Source organism: Sus scrofa, chromosome 15 (assembly GCF_000003025.6).
Source record: "Sus scrofa isolate TJ Tabasco breed Duroc chromosome 15, Sscrofa11.1, whole genome shotgun sequence".
Classification (NCBI taxonomy): Eukaryota; Metazoa; Chordata; class Mammalia; order Artiodactyla; family Suidae; genus Sus; species Sus scrofa.
Window position 1 is genome coordinate 16,967,778 of NC_010457.5, and position 17,277 is coordinate 16,985,054.

The following is a 17,277-nucleotide window of genomic DNA, read 5'->3' on the forward strand; positions in this document are numbered from 1 at the left end:
TATTCATAGAATCAAGTCTATTACACACTGGAAGGAAGGGAGGGAGGGGAGTTGCCCCAGGGTGGGGGAAGAACAAAGAGAAAAGTTTCTTCTAAGACCAAGTAGATAGAGGTTGTTTCAGAAAGAAGGGGGCAGTGAGTACTTCAAATGCTACATAAATGACAAGGAGAATGAGCTCACTGAATTTGGTGAGGAGAGGAGTTCCTGCTGTGGCACAGTGGTTTAAGGATCTGGCATTGCTGCAGCTGTGGTATAGGTCACACACAGCTTTTTGATCCCTGATCTGGGAACTTCCATATACCAAGGGTGTGGGTGTGGAAAAAAAATTTCAGTAAGGAGAAAGTCATGGTTAGTTTTAAGAGGCAATTTGTATAAAAAGAAATAGGCCAGATGGTAAGGATTTAGGATAATAAATGTTAAGGAAAAATCACTGGGTTTGGCCAAGTTAGAGAAAATTGGCAGGAATAGAAGAAATAGGATGGCAGCTAGAAAAGTAATCATTTAAGGATTTTTGAAGACAGAAGAGATTTCTGCATATTTTTAAGGCAGAAGAAAGGGAGAGGGTTTTGTTTTTTTTTTTTTTTTGAAGGGGTTTCTGGTTACTTTCTTTTTAAAATATTTCCATTTTCAACTGGAAAATGCTGTTCTTGGTGGTCGTTTGCTTCCAAGATTATCAAGATAGCCAATTTAACCAAAAGAATGCCTTTGAGGAGTTCCCGTTGTGGTGCAGTGGAAACAAATCCAACTAGGAACCATAAGATTGTAGGTTCGATCCCTGACCTAGCTCAGTGGGTCAAGGATCCGGCGATGCCATGAACTGTGGTGTAGGTCGCAGACACCGTTTGGTTCCGGCATTGCTGTGGCTCTGGTGTAGGCAGGCAGCTGCACCTCCAATTAGACCCCTAGCCTGGGAACCTCCATATGCTGTGGATGTGGCCCTAAAAAGACAAAAGACAAAAAAAAAAAAAAAAAAAAAAAAAAAAGGATGCCTTTGAATAGGTCATGACACGTAAATATTGACTGGTTCATTGGTTCATTGACTAGCTCTTTGGCAAAAGCTTTATGATTTCTTGAGGGGAAAAAACCTAGACTCCAAAAGTACTAATTGAGTAACTGTCTCCCTTTACTTTATGCTCATCCAAGAGTGCACCAAATGGGATTTCAATAAATCACCAAAGCGCATTTAAATGTCTACTTCTTAAAGGCTTTTTAATCCTGGATACCAATGCCTCTAAATTTTAAGAGTAAATTTCATGGTAATTAAAAGTGAATTGTACACCTAAAAATGTGTGTTTTTTTTTATTTATAAATTATATCCCAAACAAATTGAGCAAAAGTACAATGGAGAAATAGTTACTGTTTTTGAATCATAATAGGTAATAATTTGAATTATTACTATATGATCCTCTTTATTATTTATTTATTTTCTTTTAAGGGCTGCACCTATTGCATATGGAAGTTCCCAGGCTAAGGGAATCAGAGCTGCAGGTGCCGGTCTATACCACAACCACAGCAACACCAAATCCGAGCCTTGTCTGCAACCTACACCATAGCTTACAGCAATGCCGGATCCTTAACCCACTGAGCTTGGCCAGGGATTGAACCCACCTTCTCATGGATACTAGTTGGGTTTATCACCACTGAACCCCAACGGGAACTCTAATGTGACACTATTTAAAAGCTGTATATACAGGGTTTTTTTGGCCATGCCCATGGCATGTGGAAGTTCCTGGGCTAGGAATTGAACCTGAACCACAGCATTGACCTGAGCTGGTGCAATTACAACACTGGATCTTTAACCCACTGCGCCACAGGGAACTACTATATACACCTTTTAAAAATTTTCCCCGAGTTAGATGTTATTGTTATCCTTTTACTGATGAGGAAAGAGTTGGAGGGAGTTCCTGTCGTGGCTCAGTGGTTAACAAATCCGACTAGGAACCATGAGGTGGTGGGTTTGATCCCTGGCCTTGCTCAGTTGGGTCAAGGATCAGGCATTGCCGGGAGCTGTGGTGTAAGTCGAAGATGTGACTCGGATCCCACGTTGCTGTGGCTGTGGCGTAGGCCACTGGCTACAGCTCCGATTAGACCCCTAGCCTAGCAACACCCTTATGCCAAAGGTGTGGCCCTAGAAGAGGCAAAACAAACAAACAAAAAGAGTCAGAATCACTTGCCTAAGATCACACAGCTCAAATCTGGATTCTGGACTCAACCCAAGTCTGTTTGGCTGGCAGAAGTTGTATTTCCATTGTGAAAACTGGCAATTTGAGTCAAGTAGATGTAGCTGGCAACTGTGTCATTGGGTACTGCGTATTCTAATGTGTTTTTCCTTTTTTAGGGACCAGCGTGAGCGACCTTCTGCTATCCAGCTCCTGAAGCACTCCTTCTTGAAAATAAGTCACTGAACATACATCAAAACATACTTTCCAGCTCTATTATAGATAACTATTGTTACTGCTTCATTGTGGAAATGATGGTTAAGGGATCTTTGTTTTCTTACTGGAAAGTCAATCTAACCCAATTTAACCAGATCCTGCAGTGTTGCTAACTGAAAAGTTTCAGTTACAGATTAGCCTCAGCTAATTAGCCTCAAGCTTCAGGAGCAATTACCCATGTATGAGAAACAACAAAAACCTATTCCAGTGTTTAAAGTTTTGATCATCCAGAAACTATAATCTCTATTGCTTTATATGACATTTCCTTCTATTTTTGCCCTGTCAGTTTTAACTGTAGAAACAAGAAGAAAATGTATTTTCTTGCTTGGTGGGTAAAGATGGCTTATTTAATTCTTACAAAGGAGAGTAGAGGAAGGTGAGAAATTTTTGTGTTTTTTGGGGTTTTGTTTTTTGCTGTGCCTGCGTCTTACTGAAGTTCCCCAGCCAGGGATCAAACCCGCACTACAGCAGTGACATGAGTGACAGTAGTGACAATGCCAGATCCTTAACCTTCGGAGGCACTAGGGAACTCCTAGGCAGCAATAGTGTTGCAGATTATAGGCGCCTCAATGTTAGCAGGAAGAGTTAAGGGGCTTGGCCTTTCATTATCAGAGGCTCCCCTAATTCCTCAAAAGTCTCCACTTACAAGAAGTTGGGCTATTAAGGTGGCTCCTTAAAACTCAGGCTGTCTTCCCTGTAATTTACGATTTGAGGTCTTATTTGCAAAGTGAATTAGGTCATTTGCACATTGAGAACCAGCTCAGCATAAGCCAGTTGATGAGATAAAAGCTCCATCTGTTAAGGGGTCAGCATATAAATTTCTCCAGGGCAGTTTGCTCACTTCACCTGAAGGAAGGCCATCCCCACTGAAGTCACTATTCACTTTTATCCTCGGGACACTGGAAAACCTTGCAAAAATGAACAGGGACATGTCACAATTACTACATAGCCTTCAGTTAGTTAAGTGTTCTTAAGGTTTCTGGGGTTCCCGTCGTGGCTCAGTGGTTAACTAATCAGACTAGAGAACCATGAGGTTGTGGGTTTGATCCCTGGCCTCGCTCAGTGGGTTAAGGATCTGGTGTTGCTGTGAGCTGTGGTGTAGGTCACAGACGGGGCTCAGACCCAGCATTGCTGTGGCTCTGGTGTAGGCTGGCGGCTACAGCTCCGGTTAAAACCCTAGCCTGGGAACCTCCATATGCTGTGGGTGCGACCCTAGAAAAGACAAATAATAATAATAATAATAAAGTTTTCTGTTGCTGTGACTCCATTCATCTACTAAATTTCATTGACATTTATTGTTTTGGCTGCACACGAGGCATGCAGAAGTTCCTGGCCTGGGACAGAAAGAGAACCACAGCAGTGACAATGCCAGATCCTTAACCCACTAGGCTGCCATGGAACTCCTGAACCTATGGTTTTAAGCTAGGTCTACAGATTCTTTTTACTAGTTGCTATCATGTGAAGATGGCATAACTTCAAACTAATTTTGGGTGTATTCTAACACGAGTTATCAAGCTTTCTCAAAAACAAGCTGCTGCTTCAGGAGTTTTTGAAATAAATGTGAAATGCAGTCCAGCTGAGGTAAAGATTTTACTTTGGCGGACATGCTTAGAAGTGTCTCTGTGGGTATACCTTCCTTGTCTCTCCCCAATTTGTATAGCTCTCCCCTTATATTTGATGAAATCTTAAGGGATATTGTCCCTTATTTTACTTACTTATCAACTTTTTTTTTTTTCTTTCCCTTTTTGGGGTTGTACTGAGGCATATGGAAGTTCCCAGGCAAGGGGTCAAATCAGAGCTGTAGCTGCTAGCCTACGCCACAGCCACTACCAGGACAGATCCAAGCTGTGTCTGCAACCCACACCACAGCTCACAGCAACACTGGATCCTTAACCCACTAATAGAGGCCAGGAATGGAACCTGCATGCTCATGGATACTAGTCGGGTTCCTACCCCACTGAGCCACAAGAAGTCCAAAAGCTTTTCATTTTTCACTTAGCCATCCCTTAAAAAACAAAATACATTGCCTTCCCTTCTACGATTATCCTCCCTTCTAAGCAGGCAATTCCCCAGTTTTCAAGCCCTTTCAAGTCATTTCGTTAGGTACTTGGACTGGCCTCAAGCTCAACAAAAGGAAATTTAACTCCTCAGGTAAAACCCTAAAAGTAGTTTCAACTCTAGAGCATCTCCTTAGCTTTAACCTACTTCAGCATTAATATGGTGGACATTTCTCAGTAGCTGAATTAAGAGTCACCAATGTAGAAAAGAATTTTTAAGCTCTGGAGTATGAGATTCCCTTTCTTGGCTTTACCCACTCTCCTGCTTTGTCCACGATGGTGATCCTGGGCCTTTAATGTAATGAGTAGCTCCTAGATAACCACTAAATCTGTTCAGCGAGCATCTAGTTTCCTTCACCTAACAGGCCATCTTTATTCCTACTTGTTGCACTTGCAAGGATTCAGTTTAAAGCAGCTATGTAATAAAGCAGCTTGCATTTGAAGTTTTGGGTGATTCAACTTGAAAGTACTGGGTGTAGGCAGCCTGTATATTCATTGATAATGAACATCTTTTTGTCTTTTCTAGGGCCACACCCACAGCATACAGAAGTTCCCAGTTTAGGGGTCCAATCAGAGCTGTAGACACCGGCCTAAGCCAGAACCACAGCAATGCGGGAACCAAGCTGCGGGTCTGTGACCTACACCACAGCTCACCACAACGCCGAACCCCTGACCCACTGATCGAGGCCAGGGATCGAACCGGCAACCTCATGGTTCCTAGTTGAATTCATTAACCACTGAGCCACGACGGGAACTCCGATAATGAAGATCTTTAAGTTTCGTGAGTTCCCATCATTAGGGATCTGGCATTGCCGTGTGCTGTGATGTAAGTTGCAGACACGGGTCAGATCTGGCAGCGCTGTGGCTGTGGCAGAGGCACACGGTTACAGCTCTGATTCAACCCCTACCCTGGGAACCTCCATATGCCAAGGCCCTAAAAAGATCAAAGACAAAAAAAAAAAAAAAGTTTTGTGCATGGCACTGTACTGTGAAAAGCTGAAATACCAAACACTCTTAAAAAAAAGCTGTAGCATTTGGTCTCATCATGACTTACAAACCTGTGAAAACCCATGACTGAATTCATGTCTAAAGCAATTGTTTCTATGGATTATGACTTGAAAGACCAAAGAAAATGATCCTGGGTATATGCTTGGATTTTTGTAAGGTCTCAATAAGCCTGTTAATTTCATGGCAATACAATTAAAACCCCTCATTTAGTAAAGCCCTACATTGCTTTGAGGAGTGGTGGTGGTTGCAGGAACAGGCAAGTTATAAAGTTAAAACAAAAACATACAATATTTTCCATTATATTAAAAATAGCGGAGTTCCCGTCGTGGCGCAGTGGTTAACGAATCCGACTAGGAACCATGAGGTTGCGGGTTCGGTCCCTGCCCTTGCTCAGTGGGTTAACGATCCGGCGTTGCCGTGAGCTGTGGTGTAGGTTGCAGACGCGGCTCGGATCCTGCGTTGCTGTGGCTCTGGCGTAGGCTGGCGGCCACAGCTCCGATTCAACCCCTAGCCTGGGAACCTCCATATGCTGCGGGAGTGGCCCAAGAAATAGCAAAAAGACAAAAAAAAAAAAAAAAAAAGCAGTGGGAGGGTAGTGGAGAAACTATGGAGTGGAGTGAATTACTAAATGGTATTATTAATTTTGGTTAAGTGGAATTACTTTGTAATGTTCTTAAATAAAACTCTTGTGATTTATTATATGCTAAAAACAAAAAGCCCTTACTGGTGTTTATCAACATAAAATGAAGACAAACTTCTAATGATGCCAAGACATTTATTTTACATTTAGGCTTAAAATGAATGTTAGAAGTAACTTTTCTATCCTAGCTCTATTTCATGAAAGCCACTGCAAGGCTGCCATTTTCTTTCAAGTGGGAGGTGCAGGAAAATTGCTGAGGGAGGAAAAAAGGCGAATGAAGAGAGCAGCAATATTAAAGCAGGTTATAACTAAACTTTTTACAGAATAAAAAAAAAAACTTTTTACAGAAAATCTCCCTTCTAGATAATTTCAAATACTCCTGCTTTTTGTCGGTGTGCTGCAAGAGGGCCCACAAGAAAATCGCAGTGCAAATCAGCATGAACAACTTAAATTCTGAAGACATGCAGTGTTTAATACACACTCAAGTTTATCACCCTTGGATTGGCCTTTGCCACTCCAATATCCATAATACACTTTTAAGATTCTCTCCAATGCCAACTACTCTATTTAACTTTCCTCAATCACCCAAGCCTTAAACCACATAACCCAATGAATAGGTACTATAACTGACATTTTGTAGATTAGGAAATCAAGGCGCAAAATCAAGTAATTTACTCAAGGACATCAGCTACTAAGCGATGAGGCTGAGATTGGGATTTGGACAGTCTGGTCCCAGTGGCCATACTCCTTGGATATGAAGTCACTCAAATAAGTAATAATGTTTATATTAAGAAACCTTATTTCCCACATCTCCCAGGGGCTGAAAGTTAACAAGACATGTTAGAGCCTTGGATTTATGTTGTCAATAAACAAACTTTATTAATAATTCCTTGTAATAGATACTGAGCTGAAATTCAATGTCTAATTGAATTCATGCCATATACACATACCCCTGTTTTGGATTTTTTATCAGCAAACATCCTGTTCAATAGTCCTTGGGGGTTTTGAGTACATTCAGAAAATGAAATCTCAATTATTGCTGACAAATGAGCACATGTGAAAACTTTCAAACTAAGTGAAACTGCTTGAAAAACACAACTTAAAAAAAGAATGTACTCATTACTTAACAGGCAAATAAAATTAAACCAAATACTAAACAAGTTTTAAGTGAGGCTTCTTCCCCAAACTTGGAAATAAAGGAAATTAGCTGTCAGAATTTATTTGAGATGAATGGATCACAGAGAACAGGTTAATTCACTTTTATGAGACCAGAATCACTCCTAGCCACACAACCTTCAATGTATCTTGCTTATCAAGCTACCTTAAGAAACTTCAGGCAAAATACATACCAATAAGTTAACAGAACGAGAGGAGTCACAGAAACAAAAGCTGGCTGTGCCCAAATTAACATTATGGAATAAAAAAACAGATGCATAGTATCAGATCTGAAACACTTGGAACATTCTAGACCCACTGGCAAGATCATTTCTATTGTAATGAGAGCAGATGTTTCAGAGGCAAACTTCTCTTACAAACAAACTTCTGATCATTTGGTTTATGTATGTGTCAGTTTAGAGCAATCAAATTTCATTAACATAGCTGTGAATTCTCAAGTTAACTCACTGCTACTCTATCTTGGCACCCTTGGAGGGCAGGAATAGAATGTGCTTTTCCAATGCAAAATTTTGCATTGCTTTTCCAATGCAAAATTCCCTACTTAGCCTGTCATAAAACTACCACGAGATTAGCATTTATCACCAAGTTTTCCCCACCTGTGGGATTTGTTGATCCTTCATCTGGGTAAATGTGGTTAGAGAATCCTACTGCCTCTCCAATAAGTGGAGACTGCTGAAATTAAGAATTTTTCATAACAAAACTCTCAAATTTTTCTCAGTAAAGGTATCTTAAAAATCATCTAGCCATTTAAGCATGGTAGTAGGTGAGAAACAGCTGCTTTATTTAGATAAAATTTGGGAATGGTGAGGTATCGACAATACAACTATTTTCCTTTAGAGAGATTACCACATTTTAAAAAATCCTTACTTGTTTACATAGTAAATATAAAACCCTAAACTATCTAATCAACCAAAGGTACTTAAGAGAGTATATTATAGTCTTGCATATATAAGCAGTGGTTTATTTCTAAGATTAGTTAAGGAAGAAAAATTAGTAATTTAAATTCTCAAATATAACCAAAAAATGCTTAAATGCTTTTAAGGCAAGACATTTGGTAACTAACAGAACACCTCAAATTTGGTTATCTGAAGTAGACCTCAACTAGTCATTTCTTTAGATCAAAGAGGATAGACAGGCCAGACAAGTAAGGAATCTACATAATTATAATCTGTTGGTACTAAGTAATGTGAGTACCCCTCATGACATTCCCAATGAAATCCAACTATCACCACGGTAGAAATTTTCTCTGACTCTTAAGAACTCTAACTGGAATGAATCTGCATACATAGAAGATCAAAGGTACTTTTCCTGCTTTCAAAGATAAACGTAGGGGTAACTATATGACTTCAAAGTATTTAAATACCTGTAACAAAAATGAACCTCAGGTTAAACAAGATAAAAGAACATTCTGTAAGGTCTTAACACTAGATACTACCATGTTTTTTTTTGTTTGTTTTTGTTTTTGGTAAAGTAGACCTTGAGAATGTTTCTTTGAAAAAAAAAAACACTCCTTTGCTTTGGTTCTGAAAATATTGTATTTTAAAACAGCTAAGGCAAATATTTAGAGGGCACAGCTCAATACTGGAAAATTAGTTGAAAGAGGTAGAAGTAAAGCCTTTCTATGTAATGTGCTTCTGCATAAAGGTAACAAATCTATGATCTAGGGAAAGCACAACTAAAAAATGAATCACTCTTTTATAGGATGTTTAAAGATAATGCTTTTTAATAGTTCAAATATTAAAAAAAAACTCATCAAAAATGTATCACCTTAACAGTACTTTGCACATGTGGAATTTTATACCTAAATTTGATACTATTTTGGTTTATTTATGGCTACTTACAAGAAGACTCAGTAATAATGTCCATTCATGGGAGTCTTTTTCTTTGGTTGAGCCTATTGGGACCAGGCTGATGAAACTACTTTATGCAAATGAGATGGTTAAATTCATGGCAATATGAATTATAAGGGTTCTCATTTAGTGGAAATGAAGCTTGAAAGAATTTCCATATTTATCCCCATTGTTTTGGAAGCTAATATCCTGTTCAGAGGTTAAAGAGTTTGAATAGCTCACACAATCCTGTAAAAATTACAACTGGCTGCCCTTTAATAAATAGTCATTGTAAAGAATTACATTTACAGAGTGAAAAGTGAATACACAGCATTTCAAATTCAATTTTGGAAGTACTAATAAGTACTGACCCATAACAATATACACTAGCTACCTTTTAAACTGTCCATCATTAGCACCAATAAAGATTCAACAAAATTACCTTTATTCTCACATCTCAAAACAATTCTGAAATCCTTAGTGAAGTTTAAGTATAGTCACAGACCTTAAATATTCACATTGTTTTTCTATGTCATACTGAAAATAAGCTCACTACTTTTCTGGATATTCTTTACAAAATCTTATTAAAATTCTTGGTATCATCACCCCCAATTATACAGTAGCACAACAACCCTATGTCGTTTCACATGATAGCTCCTTAGAGGTTTCACATCTAAATTACCAAGAAGAAAACCCTTCCCTCCCTCATCTTGCACTCATCTTAATTCTATACTAGTCCTTGGATTATGTACCACTGTAAAAGTATAACTGTATCAAAATTACCACGTTTATGGATACAATAATATGCCATACAGAGCAACAAAGTTACATGTAATGACAAAGATTACTAAAGTTATGCAAGACAAGAACAAAGTTAGGACATGCTAGCTAGGCAAAGTCCCTAGAAAGAGGCTCCTAGTATCCTAAGTTCAAATAACACTGACAAAATAATGAACAATTATCTTAAAAAAAATTAAAACGCTACTGGCAAATCAGGTAATTGCTAAATTAAAAGTAGAGCAAGAGATTAAACTCTCTAATATTTACAACTGCAACATACTTGAGTAAAATTACAATTGTGCACATATCAGTGGCTTTGTAACAAAAATAATTCATACACATAGAGGAAAGATTAAGACAGTTTTCAGTTGAATATAAGTTGAATTCAACCCATCTCAAAGATACTCAATAGCTCAAAGATTTACCACAGAATTGAAGATTAGCTGATAATCCAGAGCCATATTACTGGCATTTAAGACAAATTTTAAACAATTAAATTCTATCGTTTGTTCAGAAGTCAGAAGACTGTGCAAACTTGACCTCAACAGAATATACTGAGATGTGCAAACAAATGTAAAACCTCCACTAGCTGTTTACCTGGAGGCTTACCTTTTTTTCTCAGAGAGCTTCCTGGTAACAACCATAAGCTATAATATACAGGTACAATGCACAGTCAGTGATCTTTTTTGTTTTATTTATTGTTAGAATATGAAAGAACTGAGAGAGCAATAGGTTTAATTTCATTTTTATAAGGAAGACTGCGTTTACCTGAAAAAGAAATATGGCATCACACACATACACGCTTCAGGGGAGGAATATGTTTAAGAATATGGTGTCATTCTGAATGCTAAAGGAAAAGCGATTCCTGTTTACGGTTAAAATATATGTAGTGTTAAAGTTATTTAAGAAAAAACTTACTAATTCTTCACTAATGTAAGTTTTTGTGAATTTAGTTTTCAAATCACAGTAATCTACATAACCATTATTAACAGCTCCGTGTTTATAGTACTGCAACAAGCCAACAAACATTTAAATGCACTTCACATCAAGAGTATGTAAACTTTATTTTTGTCCTCTTCAAGCCTTCAGAAAATCAGGGGCTATTTCAGCAGCCAATCTGGTCAGAACCTCTGAAGGCAGAATCAGTGCCTCACAGTGAAAATGACCATCTGTGGCACTGCATACCCATCTGGTAGTGAAGTGTACCCCTTCAGTGGCTTCCAGTAAGGCCTAGAGTTTAAGGTTAACATGAAAAAGTGCCACCTTTGTTTTAGATTAGTGATGGACTCTGACAAGATAAAATAAAGTTATTCTGTATATTGTTATACTTACAAGCAGCTCCAATCCTGAGTATTTATGGTAATATCTAAACATACAAAAATGTATGTACATTTTTCTCCACTTTCTTGTAAACAGTTGTCAGTATACTGTTTTATCCCTTTATCATTGAAACATGCAAATCATACATACAAGTATAAATACACAGAAGAAAACAATTTACACTCATTCAAAAGCCAAGCAACAAAAAAAATAGCTACAGTATTCAAATTATAAATAATAAATGCTTGAGGCATCTTATATTCCTAGAAGCAGCCAGCCATTCACCCTAATGTTCTTAGCTGCAATTGTAGAAATACTGAGTTTTGCACCTTCCATGCTTTTACAGTATTTATAACACTATCATATGTGGAGATAAAGACTTGTTTACTATCATCTCTTCTTTTCAGAATGAAGAATAAAGCAGCACTTACAAATATTGAAGCAGTGGCAGCAACAGCAGGTGTTACCACTGCTAGATCAGGAGGAAGTTTTCCATTCTAACAATTTTTAAATTAAAAAAGTAAAGGAAAAATTGACCTAAACAAATGATTACATGTTCATTCCTTGGGCACTTAACAGCGAGTCCAGCATGTCGAATGTGTCTTTGTAGTCCATATGCTGGCTGTTTGTACTGTACTCGTGATTGACATCAGGACCGTTGGTCTCCACTGGCTTCTTGTCCAGTTTCACGAGGGTGCTGAGATGTCCGTAGCCCACCTGGTATGTGACAGGGGGAGGAGGGGGTAAGGGATGGTTAAAAACAGAGTTGTGAGAGGATATATACTGCTTAACAGAGGAGGAAGAACTAGATGAACTACCTGAACTTTTGGAACTTTTGCTCATTTTGGAGTGATGGTTGTGAGAGGCATCATTGATATGCAGCTTCTTCCTTGAAGAGCTGGAACTAGAGGAAATGCCATCACTGCTCAGGCCCACAGGACTCCTCAAAACAGTGGGTGGTATTCCATCAGCACTGTGTTTGCTGCCACCACTGCTGCTGCCACTATATGAGTGCGAATGCTTGTGACTACTGGGGTGGTGGCGGTTCGAGGGATGCTCCTTGTGCTTCTCCTTATGGTCCCTGCTAATATGTGGGCTTGAATGCTTGCTCTTCCCACTGCCTTCATCAGAAGAGCTGTGTCTTTCTGAGGAAGAAACTTTTATCTTCATTTTCAGTTCTTCTTTACTGATGCTTTTATCAGTAGGTGGTATCGGAATCCGTAACTTCAGTGATCCACTCTTTTCTTTCTTATCAGCCATATATTTGTCAGGTTTTTCAGCATTTGTAATGGGAATTTTCATTTTAATGGGAGAAGTTACAGAACTGCTGCTGGCTGCCTGCGATTGTCCATGTTTGTGTTGCTGTTCTACCTGGGCAGCTATATAATGATCCCTTACATCCAGATCAAGGGTTTCTAGCTTACGTTTTTCTCTATATTTATCTAAAGACATTTTCTGAGGAATTACTCCAGGAGTAGCAGAAATTGGCCCATGGTGTTTACTGCTCCCTGCTTTATGAGTATAATCTTGCTTAATAGAAGAATGATCAGAAATTTTGTCAGGTCTGTGATGTAATCCTGAATGCATTGATATAGATGGTCCCTGCTGGAAGTTGATGTTGTACTGGCTACCAGACAAAGATGTCTCCTGTTTTTGAGAATATATCTGTTCTGTCCTTGCTGACTCTTGATGTTGAGGCCATTCTTGGTGTGATGACAAACCATATGAGGTACCTGGCATTCCTGTTGCTAGCATTGACAAATTATCAGATGTATGGCTGTCTTGAACGGAAATATTTCCCGAATTTAGAGGTACTGGTGCAGGGAATGCTGATGTAGATGGTTTCTGAAAACTTGGATTTGTAGGCACACCAGTAACACTATCTACTAAAATGGAATTCTGGACCAGAGATGAACCAAGAAGTGGCGTTTCTGATACTTGTCCATCTACTTTTGGTTTCTTAACCGTCTGAGTAGCCTATTTAAATAAAACACAGAAGAAGCAATGACAGCAAAGGAAATTTAATACAGATTTCTTTGCTTATAAAAACCCTATCTTAAATACATGGAAATAAATCATCTGGGGTTTGAATTTATGCTGCCAATAAATAAACACCTTATTTAGATGCATAAAAAGAAGGCTACAAATAGTTGAAAGCACTGGTTCTAAATCAGATACAGGTTAAATTATTAGCCCAGCATTTGAGAAAGGAATTTAACTTGTCTAGCTTTAATGTCTCCATTTGTAAAATGAGAGTATTTCCACAGGAATCATTATGAGAATTAAATAAGTTTATAAAGTTTTTATAGCAAAGTCCACTGGACACAGTATTTGAATAAATTATGAGTACATGCAGCTTATGCTACACTATAATTACTTAGGCAAAGTGGAAGTAAGAATAACCACAAAAATTCAAACTGATTAGCTATGTAGTTGTTAGATAAGTGACAGTGATACTCAGTTAAACCTTGCTGATTCTCTTACCCGCCAGTTTCGAATCTTCTTCAACCTACTAGGCGTTTTCTCCAGTATTTGTAGAAATTCATGAGTTAGCTCTAAAAATAAAATTTAAATTTAAAACTTAGAAGGTACCTTTGGATTTAGAATACACTCAAGTGGGCAATATTAAAAAAGCTCAAGAGTTCTTCACTATCACCCTAATTCAACCATCAGAATATACAGTAGGAGGCACAGCTCTGAACTTGTATTTTCAAAAATGAGTTAAAAAAAAAAAAACACCAACTACTCTAAAATGTGGCACAAATGAATCTATATACAGAACACAAACAGACCCACTTCATTGAGAACTGATTTGTGGTTGACAGGGGGAGAAAAGAAGTGGGGTGGACTGGGAGTTTGGGATTAGTAGATGCAAACTACATTTAGAACGGGAGTTTCCATCGTGGCTCAGTGCTAACAGTCCCAAATAGTATCCATGAGGATGTAGGTTTGATCCCTGGCCTTGCTCAGTGGGTTAGGGATCCAGTGTTGCTGTGAGCTGCAGTGTACATTGCCAACAAGGCTCGGATCCTGCATTGCTCTGGCTGTGGTGTAGGCTGGTGGCTGCAGCTCCAATTTGACCTCAAGCCTGGGAGCTTCCATATGCCACAGGTGCAAACCTAAAAGAAAGAAAAAAAAAAATTTCATAAACACTGAGGTCCTACTATATATTATATAGCACAGGGAACTATATCCAATCTCTTGAGATAGAATGTGGTAAAAGATAATATGAGAAAAAGAATACATATATATGTATGACTGGGTCACTGCTACACAGCAGAAACTGACACAATACTGTAAGTCAACTACACTTAAAAGAAAAAAAAAAAACCTGAAAAAAAAAAAAATCATTCCTTCTACACCCTGATTTTACATCTTACTTAGAATCTCTGGAAAATTCAGGAGCATTAAAAAATATTCAGAGTTCCCATTGTGACTCAGTGGGTTAAGAACCCAACATAGTGTCCATGTATAGTGTCCGTGAGGATATAGGTTAGATCTCTGGCCTTGCTCAATGGGTCTTAACCTGGGTTGTTGCAAATGAGGCTCAGATACAGTGCTGCAGCAAGCTGTGAGAGAGGCCTCACCTGCAGATCCAATTTGACCTGTAGGCTGGGAACATCCATATGCCAAAGGTGCGGCCCTAAGATAAAAAAGAAAAAAATCTTCTCCCAAACAAAAAATCCCTCTAAGGCAAACATCATAATCAATACTGTTGCAGGCAAGATCCATCAATAGGTTCCTTGAAATTAGTAGGCAAAATTTTAAGGAAAAAGAGGATAACTGTATAATCCCACCATTCCTTCAAGATATTTATGAAGTGCAAAGAGAAAATCAGTAATTTTATGACTTTAACCAAGTTATCATGATTATCACTACCAGCAGTAAGACATACCAACATGATACCCCAGTGATAAGATGCACTGAGTAGAGCACAACCCATTCCTGTGTTATTCTTGCCAAGAACACATATCTTCAATCTAATGGTAATGGGAAAACATCAGATATCCAACTGAGGAATATTCTATAAAATAACTGGCCATTATTCTTCAAAGTGTCAAGCACATGAAAGAAAAGTAAAGACTGAAAAAACTATCATGTAGTTCCCACTGTGGCTCAGCAGAAACAAATCCATTATTCATGAAGACTCAGGTTCGATCCCTGGCCCTATGTAGTGGGTTAAGGACCTGGCGTTGCTGAGCGCCCTGGTTCAAGGTCGAAGATGTGGCTCAGATCTGGCATTGCTGTGGCTCTGGTGTAGGCTGGCAGCTACAGCTCTGATTTGACCCCTAGCCTGGGAACTTCCATATACCGCGAATATGGCCCTAAAAAGACCAAAAACAAAACAAAACAAACAAACCAAAAAAAAAAACAAAAAAAACACCAAAAAATCATGGATTGGAAGAGTTTAAAGGAGCATGCCAATCAAATGGAACATGGGATCCTAGAACAGAAAAACCAGGGAAATCTGAATAAAATACATTGTTAAAAGTAATGTACCAATATTAACTTCTTGGTTTTGATATTATTGTATAAGATGTTAACATCTGAGAAACTGGGTGCAGTGTGTAATAACAGCACAGTAACTGTACTATTTCACAATTTCTTTAAGTTTAAAACCACTTCAAAAGTTAAATGAAAAAACTCCTTTACTTATACTCAAACCTCCTAGCAATCAAAATTATTAACCTATCAGCAAACCATACCGGTTATAGTACTATGGTTTTTTTCCTTAAATTTAGGATTGTAAATGAGATGATTCACTTTTCCAAAGTGGTGTAGTTATGATAAATTACAGTTTTCTACTCCAAAATAATATCATTAATAAAGTTATTGGCCACTCTCAAGAAAAAGTCAAATGAATTGACCAATATTAATAATATTAGTCAAACTAATTACAATATTATGTAATATTATTAACACCAATTCAGTAGAGACCATACTGATTCATTTATTGTCCTTCGGTATAAACAGCAAGCTTCTCTATAAATTATTCTGGGCAAATGCTAAGATTAGTAATGAAAATTAAAACATTACAGAATTTGACTCAAAGAAGCAAATAACATGCAAAAATTTGGCACCACTATATGCTTACAAACTGTGACAACTAATTCCTGCTCAAGTCACAGGAGCTTTCATAAGCCAGTTTGGATGAAAAAAAATCTCATGCCTTTACTACCATTTCTTCATTTGAAAAAAAGACCATTTTTCTACTTGGACACTAGTGAATCTAGCAGATACATAAGGACTTTGGGTCCAAAATTAACAACAAATTATTTTGACCCAATTTCAGAAAAATTTAAAAATATAAAAGCACACGTGAGGGTTTGTTATTAATCATAAAAAACAAACACTCACCCATAAAACACTTTTACAGGTAGGCCAAATACAAGCTGATGTTTGGGGGGCAGTCATTAATGAATTATTTCAGACACCATGATAAAACTCAGATACTCTTTCTTAAATTTTATTACTTTATTTGTTGTGTGATCAAAACAAGCAAAGGGCTGCTTGCTACCTAGTATGTTGAAATTTTCACTGTGTTCAGTATCCAAGATTCCTATGCAAAGGTTCTCCAAATGAGTAATGAACTTGAGTTTTTCATAATAGAAGCAAAAGAGTATTTAGGTGGCCCCTGTTGTGGCAAAAACAAAACAAAACAAACAACAAAAAACCAAAAACAAACCAAAAAAATCCCACGAAAAACAACTTTAGCTACAATTTAAGAGTGAGATAAAAAGCAATTATTTGCTTTTAAGTACCATATAAACTATTTTTATTAGGATTATGCCCACTTTATCTTATCTATTGATTGCTAAATAAGATGGTGGCAGAGATACTCTCATTTCAAGTCACAGATGGAAAGAAAAAGCCCCCACTGTTTTTTAGGTTATTTCAAATCACTGAAGATTTCCTTCCACTCTGGCTAGACTTTGACAATGTAACGAAAAGAGGACAATCACATAACAGTAAAATAGCATGAGATACATACTCCAGAAGCAATTTTTCAGGGAGGGAAAAACCCTAGAAAA

At 37.9% G+C, this 17,277-nt stretch overlaps 2 protein-coding genes across 10 annotated transcripts in view; one reads left to right on the forward strand and one right to left on the reverse strand.

Moving 5' to 3' along the window:
- Positions 1-8,821, forward strand: part of MAP3K19 (mitogen-activated protein kinase kinase kinase 19) — a 65,482-nt gene extending 56,661 nt beyond the window's left edge. The window contains exon 14 of the mRNA XM_003483595.4: positions 2,339-8,821. Within this exon, the coding sequence (XP_003483643.2) occupies positions 2,339-2,405 (67 nt within the window). The 3' untranslated portion in view covers positions 2,406-8,821. The remainder of the gene's footprint in view (positions 1-2,338) is intronic.
- CCNT2 (cyclin T2) overlaps positions 6,587-17,277 on the reverse strand; it is a 46,930-nt gene continuing 36,239 nt past the window's right edge. For 3 of the 9 annotated variants that reach the window (XM_021075755.1, XM_021075762.1, XM_021075761.1), the window contains exons 7-9: positions 13,730-13,800; positions 12,064-13,222; positions 8,257-11,962 (exon numbers count right to left, since the gene is read on the reverse strand). In XM_021075755.1, coding sequence (XP_020931414.1) covers positions 11,895-11,962; positions 12,064-13,222; positions 13,730-13,800 — 1,298 coding nt within the window. In that variant the 3' untranslated portion in view covers positions 8,257-11,894. Of the gene's footprint in view, positions 13,223-13,729; positions 13,801-17,277 lie in introns of all 9 variants that reach the window. The other 6 variants (XM_021075756.1, XM_021075758.1, XM_021075757.1 and 3 more) reach the window with 3 other exon arrangements.